At 39.0% G+C, this 10501-nt stretch overlaps 1 protein-coding gene across 1 annotated transcript in view; it reads right to left on the bottom strand.

Annotated features, from left to right (window-relative positions):
• Positions 1 to 8108: 8108 nt before the first annotated feature.
• Positions 8109 to 10501, bottom strand: part of LOC121995008 (bifunctional riboflavin kinase/FMN phosphatase-like) — a 7175-nt gene continuing 4782 nt past the window's right edge. Inside the window, exons 2-6 of the mRNA XM_042548868.1 lie at positions 10003 to 10177; positions 9816 to 9911; positions 8708 to 8859; positions 8557 to 8640; positions 8109 to 8444 (exon numbers count right to left, since the gene is read on the bottom strand). Coding sequence (XP_042404802.1) covers positions 8289 to 8444; positions 8557 to 8640; positions 8708 to 8859; positions 9816 to 9911; positions 10003 to 10177 — 663 coding nt within the window. The 3' untranslated portion in view covers positions 8109 to 8288. The remainder of the gene's footprint in view (positions 8445 to 8556; positions 8641 to 8707; positions 8860 to 9815; positions 9912 to 10002; positions 10178 to 10501) is intronic.

A 10501-nucleotide genomic window follows, 5' to 3' on the forward strand; every position in this document is an offset into this window, starting at 1 on the left:
TAGTCGTTAGGCTACCGTTGGATTAAGATAAAGTTTTATGTTCAGTGGATAAAGCTTATCTTCCTAGAGGTGCCTTGGACCTCCTTGCAGGCGCCTCTGAGCGACGAAACCAATGGTAACATCATCCCAGTAGGTTATAAAAAATCCCCTAGAGCTAGGAATTCAACACAACTTGAAGAACAACTTCTATATTAAGTTTCCTAATATTTTCTGAGTTGTCAATGTGTGTAAAAAAAGGATTCTCTGCCTTCAACGAAGTTTTTAGTAAGCTTTTCAATGCCTTAGATTACAACAATCTAGGTTATAACCAAGTAAACTCTGACATTTTTTACCTAGTCTTTTTAAGTTGTTTTTCTTTAATGTTAATTGATTATATTTGCTTAATTTAATTGCGCATCCTTGCTAAGCAAAAATAAAAGATCTTTCTAACTCTGATTTCAAGCAATTCACCCTCTCTTGTCGGGCTCCGCTGCGCCAACAGTACCCTCTTGTTGTATTTCGATCTTCGAGTCGTCTGGCCTTCGTGTCATTGTTGTGTTCTACCATTGTAGTCGTTTGGCCTTCGAGCTGATATGGTGTTCTGGCCTTCGAGTCATGGTGGTATTCCGGCCTGCGAGCTGCTATTCTATTCTGGCCTACGTGCTACTGTCATATTTCGACCTGCATGTTGCTGTCATACTTTGGCCTACGTGCCCTATCATATTCTGACTCTGTATCGTCCTTCGACTTCGGACCACCCTCAGGTTTCATGCCATTGCCTCTAGCTCCATGCCACTCTTCGACTCTGTGCCATCACCTCTAGTTTCGTGCCGCTTCCGGTCCCCCCCCCCTGTGGGCCTAGTATATATACTTTACATTCAGTCTTTATATTCTTCATTACAATACTATTTATTTTCTATCATCGGAGATTGACTTGAACATCTGAGAATCAAACTGGGATAGACCCCGATCTATTTTCTAACAACCTTACAGACACCATTGACTGAAGACTTTTGGACACCTTTGATCTTTCTCTTTTTTGGGAGTCCAGCGACTTAGTCAATATAGAAGACATCTCATCATCCCTCCTTTCTCAAGGTCATGGCGATCAACTTGATCAATATTTCAACCATATCACCGGCGTTTCATCTTTCGGATTATATATACCCTAACCGTCGGTGGTCCTCGATGCACGTCCACGACTGAATGGTAGGGGCACTTGGCAATAATCCCAACGCCCTAATCATTGTATTCATCTTAGGACGTCCGAATTACTTTCAAATGCCCTAATCACTCAGTCGAGACCCGTGTCATGGATGGGCGGTGAGACAGCATATCAATTATCATTATATAGTTTTTGATATATTAGGCAAGGAATTTCGAATTGATAGATTCAATCGCAGTGAATGAGAAAGAGAGAGAGCGCGCGCGCGTAGAGATTAAACATTTCATGGGTGAAGGTAATCCATAGGATCAAGCAATTCCTGGGAATCTTCTTTTCTTCCAATTGCAGCAAAAGGCTAACAACTCCAAACCTATAATCAAACATTCCCTTTCGGTGCGCCATGCATGCCATTAAGATCATGAAGTGCAGCTGTGTCCATCACTCTTCCCACGGATCGAACGCCGGAGCTTCCATGGTCGTTCATGGGCGCCGCCACCGGCCGGCGGAGTCCTCGTCCGCAGGCAGCCGCCGCCGCTGCGGCGGCGGCTGCGGCGGCGTGAGTATATACGTCAACAACAACGTCCAGGGTGTGACCAACTCTGTGTTATTCAGGAGCAAGGTGACGGTAGAAGATGCAGGGTTGACTTTTACACAATTCGATTCCCACAAGGGGAGCAAAGATAGACAAGATGACAATGGATCGAGAATGGATCAGATGAAGAAGTTGATGATGATAAACAGAATTCTGCTCTTGTTCCTGTGTTTGGGCTTATTAGGGTTCATCCTGTTTTGCTGGAAAATTTAAGATGTAATGATTGATTTGAGATGACTCTTCTTTATACCGTTATAAAGAAGTGGTATCAGATTCAATTTATCAAATTTTAATTGTTCTTTTTTCTGCTTCATCATCATCCTTCCCAAGTTAACGGAAATTGGACTCCTCACTTTGTACTTTGCATGGATCCACACCAGCTGCCCTTCTGCGTACCTTCCCTGATCATTCTTCATGGATTCCATCGAAATTGTGTAGATCTTGCGTTCATTGATCTCCCTGAACGGCAAAGTTCCCGGTGTCACTCTCACGGCCACTCCGGCCGGCGGCGCCACTTTCACGGTGTGCCTCGAATTCGGGAGGCCGACGTTGGTGACCACCCTCTGCAATATCGCCCACCTTTGAAAGAAACAGAAATCGACGGGTAGTTGAGGCTGAAGTGCTTGTGCCGGCGAAGGAGCTCGCCGCAGCTCACGTTCCTGTGCGTGATCACGAACACCTCGCCCTGGTCGTAGCCGATCGAGCAGAGGTGGGCGACGTAGTCATCCGGCTCGATGTCGTAGACGAGGCCCGGGTCGACGGCGCGCGACGGGCTGACGTGGCCGGCACCCGTGGCGAAGAGGGTCGCCTTGTCATTCCCATCCATTATGGGCTACCCGAGATGGTCCGTCACGTCGGCGGTGGTCATCATCGATGATCGGACCGCCGCCGGGGTCCACGTCGGGTGCACCGCCCGAACCAGCGTCGCGATGCCGCCCACGTGCGGGCACGCCATTGACGTCCCCGACAGCACCGTGAAGTTGGTGCGCCGCGATGATGTTGACTCCCGGGGCGATGAGGTCCGGCTTGATGACGGAGGGGTTCGTCAGGCTCGGCCCTGGTGAAGAGAAGAGCGCCACCGCCGGCGGCCGCGACGGCAGGATCCTCGTCCCTCCGTAGAGAAGCTTGGCTGCCGGCCGGCGCGCAGAGCTGATGTAGGCTTTGAGAATTGTGGATATTCATTTCCTTGTAACCGATAATGGTCGCCGGAAGCCTTCGAGCGCAGCATGGTACGAGTACAGAAGCCGAGAAGCAGCACCGTTTCCATCCTCCACTAGCACTGTTTTCTCCAAGAAGGACAAATGCCAGTGAAACTTGGTCTGAACGCTGGCCAGGCGATGCGGGTGGAGCCGAACAATGTAAATTCGGAAGCCATGGCAATGGACTCTAAAGAAGAAAAAGAAGGCAACGGAGGCCATGGACGCTGGGCGGGTGCTCCTGGGAATTTGAAGGAGCTGCTGCAGCATGGGGGGTTGAAAAGGAGAGGCATTTCCCGGATCTATTGGTCAGAGTAATTACAGAGACAGACTCTCCTCTGCATCAGCTTCTCCAGCTTCAGAGAAGGTAATGCATCTGAGTTTAATTTCAGGGAGAAATGGTGAGTGCTTCTCCGCCACTTTTCTTTCCATTCCTCTGAATTGCATTCAAAGAGGGGAAAGGAGTGAGTGATCTTTTGATGATTCCGGTATTTAATGATCGAATCTGCTCGCCAGTGGAGCTCTTTCTCTCTGCATTCAATAGAGAAGGCGGAGATGCGAAACTGGAGACGAATAAGGCTGCTGGTTGTTCCAGAACTGTTGATTACGCGAACTATTTATTCACTTGCAGCATTTGGATTTGAGGTGTGTCAAATTTGGCCGTCCTGCTGTTCCCATTTTCTTCAGCAACAAGTGTTTTGTCAACAATGGAACTGTCAATTCTTTTTTTTTTTTTTTTTTTTTGTCAAACTGTCAATTCTTTTTTTTTTTTTTTTGTCAACAATGGAACCGTCGGTGGGCTAAAATTTAGCCGTCCTGCTGTTCTGTGTTTTTTTCAATCGTTTTTCAGCATCAGTGTTTGTTTTTCTTGGTTGAAATTTGCCTCACCGAGTATGGTGTGGTGGTAAAAGAGATGCATTCTCAAATAATCACCAATTAATTTTAATACAGAATACATCTATAATAATTAAACTACTAGTGAATTTAAATACCACATCAAAAGTCATCACGATTTTGTCGGTGGACGAAATATAAACCCGAACCGTTTATTCTAAAATTAATAGGGTTATAGGATTATATATATATATATATATATATAAACAAAAACTTCGGCCAGGCGACGGTTCGGTCGGCAATTGTCTTCTACGATGGGGAAATCGATCTGTCGGTAAGTGATTGGATGAGACGCTTCACCTTCACATCAAAGATATGGCACAAGTTATGACGAGATCCTTCTCAATAAAGTTAAGTTACACAATTTACCCTGAGATACACTTAGATTTATATTTATGAATTAACCAAAAAAAACGTATTATAATTTAATATTTATGTACTCAATTTTTTATTCTTTCCGTTCTATCCCTCAATAATTTATCAATCTCTTTCCTCTTTTTTATACATGTAATTTCTTTTCTCTTCTCTCTCTACAAAGCACGTCCTCTATCTTTAGGAGATATACGTGCATACAAAGCATAATATGGGCCTGATATGAAATTCATATCAAGTCTACGGGATTAGAGGTTAACGTGTTTCTTTCAATAATATTTTAACATCTTCGGATAAGTCAAAATATGTAATAGACGGCACTGTTGGACTCCTTGTAGTCTCAGAAATCTACATGACCTGAAAAGAGTCAAATCCGAGGTCTCTAGATCCATTAGTGACTTTTTGATCAAAACTCACTGAAGGACTGATCTCAGATTGGACTCATTTCAGGTCTTGTAGATTTCTAAGACTACAAGGAATCCAATGGTGTCTTCCATTGCATATTTCGACTTCTCCAAAAGTGTTAAAATTTGGTTAAAAGAATCAGCTAAAACAACTCAATGTGGGTCTGATATGGTTTTATATTAGACCCATGTTAGGTTGTTTTAGCTGATTTTTCCTATAACATTTTAACACCTCCGGATCAGTCAAAATATGCAATAGACGACACCATTCAATTCCTTGTAACCTCAGAAATTCACAGGACTTGAAATGGGTGCAATCTGAGGTCTCTAGGTCCATCAGTGGATTTTGACTGAAATCCACTGATGAACCTAGAGACCTCATATTGCACCCATTTCAAGTCCTGTGGATTTCTAAGAATGTAAGGAGTTTAAATATATTATCCATTGTTTATTTCAGCTTCTTGAGGTGTTATAATATAATTAAAAAGAATCTGTAAAAATTTTCACGTTGGACCTTAAACATGTATCAGAAGTTAATTCTTTTCCCCTATCAAATCTCGACAACTAGTCAATACTTATTGATTAGGTTGTACATCAATTATCAGTCTTCCTATTCATCTTTCAATAACATATTAATTATTACTTTAACTCGGGATGAAAGTGAACAGATCTATTCTGCTACACAATTTTTTAGCAACACAACTAAAGCAGCACTTACTAAATTAGCCTCTCTGCAAAGTGATTAGCATAAAGTAGTTTTGAATTATCTTGAATGCACTTTACATGTCATCTAAATTGTTCATTCTAATATCTGATGCTAAAGAAGTAAGACATGTAAAAAGAATAGTAAAAAAAAAAAAGGAAATCGATATGACTACATGATGACTTTGAGAAGATATAGAGATATAATAATGTAATACTATCAATCCAACAGATGAAAGGAAAGAAAATGGATCTGATGTTATTGAATTGGCTGACATCTTTGGTTCATTTTAGATCCTTTTTTTGGTTGTGCAAAGTTAGCAGACATAAGTGAGGAGCATAAGGTGTTGATCCTCTTTCAATAACGAACTTTGAGGAAGAATCATAACACAGTAAACATGTACCAGCAAGGATAAAAATCAAAATACAGTAATCGTGGAGATTTTTTCTTATTATATTATAACAATTTCGAGAAATCAAAATAAACAATGGATAGCATATTTGAACTCTTTGAAACCTAATAAATTCATAAGAACTGAAATGGATGTAATCTGAGGTATCTAGGTCTATCAGTGAGTTTCGGTCAAAATTCAATTATAGACCTAGAGACCTTAGATTGCACCTATTTCAAGTCCTGTGGATTTCTGATGTTGCAAGGAATCGAATGGTGCTATCTATTACATATTTTGACTTGTCCAAAAGTGTTAAAATGTTATAGAAAAAATAGCTAAAACAAACCCAACGTGGGCCTGATATAGTTCATATCAGGCCCAATATAGGCCTGATATGGTTCTATATCAGGCCCAACGTGGGCTTGGTATGATTCCATATCAGGCTCATATTGGGCTTGATTTATCTCATGGTGGAGATTGTCTTTTAATAATTCTTGTTTTTTTTAGTTTGGTTGAGATTGTTATACTATATTTTGTCAACATTAGTGGATATGATGTAACAAAGGTTTAATGGGGAGTCAAGTAAATATTCGTATCAAGAAAAGATACAATGCCTGCTTCAATTGCTAGCTAGAAAAATTCTAGTGTTACATGTATACAATGATCAGATCCATGGCTATTAAACATTCTTTTTCCAACAAACTTCATTCTTTAACTATTAAGTATTTTTGAAAAACCAATCATAAAATAGAATGCTAAAAAGATTATTATAATGCACATATGCACATGTCTTAGCGACTTGATGAAGCACATCATATCCATTTGAAGCTCCTCCAAAGGACTGGATTAAATTTCAAGAGCACCATCATAAGTGGTAGAGAAACTCCATTCCCTGCCGTACCAAGTCGAACCCAACAGATCAAGGCGAAATTTCTCAAATTTGAAGGAGAACAATTTGTAGAAGGGCACGGTGAGCGTGCTCTGATTTTGTTTCTTGTCCTTCAAACTCTCTCGCTTGTTTTGTTGCTCCTCATTAAACTTATGTTATATTATATCGATTAAAGTTGACAAAATATGATATAACAATCTCAACCAAACTCAAAAGAAAACCAAAATTATCTAAAAGACAACCTCCACCATGAGATAAATTAAGCCTAACGTGGACCTGATATAAAACCATATTAAGTCCAACGTGGACATGATATGAATCATATCAAGTCCAATGTGGACCTGATATGAACCATATCAGACCCACATTGGGTTGTTTTAGCTGATTCTTTTGATCATATTTTAACACATTTGGAGAAATCGAAATATGCAATGGACGACACCGTTGAACTCCTTGCAGGCTCAGAAATCTACAGGACCTAAAATGAATCCAATTTAAGGTCTCTAGATCCATCAGTGGATTTTGACCAAAATTCACTAATAGACCTAGAGACCTCGTATTGAACTGATTTCAGATCCTGTAGATTTCTGAGGCTACAAGGAGTCCAACGATATCGTCCATCACATATTTCGACTTCTTCAAATATGTTAAAATGTTATAAAAATACGTTAAACTTTAATCCCATGACCCTAATATAAAATTATATCAGGCTCATATTATATTTTACAGATATGCATATCTTCTAAAGAGTGAGGAAAGAGAAGATGAAAGAAAAGAGAAGAGAGAATCCGTACATTATATAAAGGAAAACGAAAAGAAATTATATGCATTAAAAAAGGAAAGAGAATAGACAAATAACTTAGCGATAGAAATAGAAAATTAAATATATTATTTGATAAATATTAAAATATTAATACATCTTTAAATCAATTCATACAATTCATAAATCTAAGTGTGACTTTAAGTAAATTGCCAAAGTTACATCCATATCCACACGTTGACATTACTTTTAAAACAAGGGAAAAACTCAAAATTTTAAACTTGACAAATCTTTTTAATTTTTGACTAAGGCATGTTATTATATGCCAAACTGAGAGTATTTTTTTTCACTAATTTTCTATTAAATGAATTGTGTTTCTAGGCCAAGTATATCGTGTATATACACGCAATTGCACATAATTTGTTTTATGGTATCTATTGTTCTTTAACTATATCCACCTCTTTAAAATCTAGCATATAACAATCCTATCCCTGAAGAGAAATTTTGCTATTATTTTTACATTCACATCCACGGAGAATAACTAAGGTAAAGAAGAGCTTCAACGGATAAACGAAGGTTGATAAAGAAGAGCTTCAAATTCCAACCTTAATCTCATAGTGCAGTCCATCTGGAAGGTAAATTGAAAAGTTACAGCATTCAAATCACTTGAATATTGACAGAGGCACTAGAGAACGTTGAAATTGGCGGCAAGACAATCCACTATTGGCCTTGATTTAACATGATTATACACTGAACAGGATCAGGGGATAAACGATGGACCATATAGTATTGAAGTTTATAAAATAAGAACAGAAGTTGCATCTGTTAGACCCGAGAAGAGGTCATAGAGTTCCAATGCAAATTACACAATCTGCGAGATTCACCTCGCTTGAGATCTCAAATTAGAGAAGTATATCCTGTCTTTCTCAAGGAAAACAAGGTTTTAGACTGGTCTGCCAGTGATAACTTCGTTGCAAGAAATTTTCAAGTATGGTGAATCCTTATAACCTGCATATATGGGAAGGTCCAAGGCTCTCTCTGCGATTCTTCCGTCCTCGTGAATCCTTGCTATCAAGCTCTCAAGTGTCGGAAAGTTTGCCTGGGTTTTCAAGTATAAGTTCAGAGAGACAAGAAATAAAGTTCACTATTTCTAATGCTCTAGGTTGTTTTTCCTTCCTTTTTTTTTTCTTTTTTTCTTTTTAATGTAGTACCTCTGGCCTAATATAACCCACAATTGCCAGGCGAAGCTCCTCGCCATAAAAGTCCTCACCAAAGTCATGAAGCAACCAAGGTTCCTGCTAGGTGATGTTTGTTACAAAAAAAATAATTGCAGAATACTTTACCAACTAATAGCACACTTACTACTGTCTTTTCAGCGTTATCGAAGTAAGGATTCCATCCAATGCTCATGACCATCTTGAAGATACCCTGACTGGACAATCCAGCCCAGCCAAAGTACACACCTGAAGTGTGTTCAGAAAGTACAGAAGAAAAGTTCTCTGCAGGTAAATTAGCTGCGAGACAAATAAAGGGGAAAACGTTAATTGTAGCACAAATGGAAATGGAATGGGACATGGATAACCGGTTATCAACCTAACCAACTTCCATGTTTTCATATGTTTATATGAACAATCCGGGAGATTCACGAACTAATCTTGTTTATATATACTAAGGAAGCAGATACTTGGACACAGGAATTGACAAAACATATCAACCATTTGAAAAACTTAAGATCATTGGTGGTGTTGAGAGCGGGTTTATATATAAGACTTATGTCAGAGTAGAACACGTGTTCAAAAGTGTAGCTATGACATGAAAGATAAAAAAAAGAGCAGCCCGGTGTACGAAGCTCCCGCTATGCGGGATCTCGGGGGCTATGACGTGAAAGATAAAATGAGAAATATAAAAGAAAACATGACAACAAAATAATAAAAACAATTTAAGATATTTGAACAAGTGTCAGCTAACAAAGATGATCAAAACAATGCTACCACATTTAACAATCCTCACTCTTGATGTAACAGAATGACATCATAGTTTTATTAATCAAAATCGCAATCAGATTTAATAAAAAAAGGCCACATTTTAAAAATAAAACATATACACTAGTATACTTGGTTTATTGAGATATAAATGATGCTTCCAGCAGTGCTTTTAACTGGGAACAATAAATGTACAGCATCAGCATTAGGACAAAGATCTGTTTACCAGTATTCTAGAATAGTTTGGACAAAACTCGGTTGTTTGACTGATATCAGCGAGCACCAAACAATACGACTGAATATAGTAGACTAAATTTTGCAAAGACATTGGCTTACTATGGCTTACCAAGAAATTAACAGAACAACAAAAGTCATTTAAGCAACTAAAGCTGCAAAAGATTTGTAACACTCCTTATATAAAAATATCCTGGATGGTAATCCTTAGAACCAAGATTCAAAAGATCACAAACTTTGAGGTCTTAGCACACCTGTTGGTATTCCTAAAATCTTTGAACCTCGACCAAATCCCTTGACAACAGGTCCCCCAATGTAGCATGGCTCAATTGGTAAAGTATCTTCAACCCCTAGAGTTCATGATAGAAAATCTTCTTGATCAAGAAAATGAATCTTACAGAAACACATGATTATATCTAACAAGGAAATTTGTGAGCATACAGTCGTCAAAGGGAGGTAAGCCCCATTTCTCAAGATGCAGATCAAGTAGAGAATTGATCACCTCATCTGCTGAATTGTACAATCCACCTTGTTTTGGAATAGATGGTACAGCAACCACTAGCATTCCAGCTTCTTTACCAGCAGTAACACCAGGCCTGATATAATAAAATATTTTCTATCATACAGATAAAATATTAGTTTAGTCAGATAAAAAATTAACTTCTATACTTAGATGACAATGAGCTAAGTCCTAAATGAATCTCATTTGACACAGTGAAAGTGCCAATAATATTGTTTAAATTTCAACCAGCTATTATGCATGGTGCCCCAGTTTAATTAAGCATGGAGAAATGTGGGCTAACGAAGAGAGTTCATAAGCTTAGAAGATCTCCACTATAAATCTGGTCCTAAGAACTTCGGGTTTACAATTGAACCTAACAAAGTTAAGATTGTCAAAATTGATACCAAAGACAGTAAAAAAGTGACACGTGTGATGGCT

Source organism: Zingiber officinale, chromosome 6A, assembly GCF_018446385.1.
Source record: "Zingiber officinale cultivar Zhangliang chromosome 6A, Zo_v1.1, whole genome shotgun sequence".
In the NCBI taxonomy this organism is placed as follows: Eukaryota; Viridiplantae; Streptophyta; class Magnoliopsida; order Zingiberales; family Zingiberaceae; genus Zingiber; species Zingiber officinale.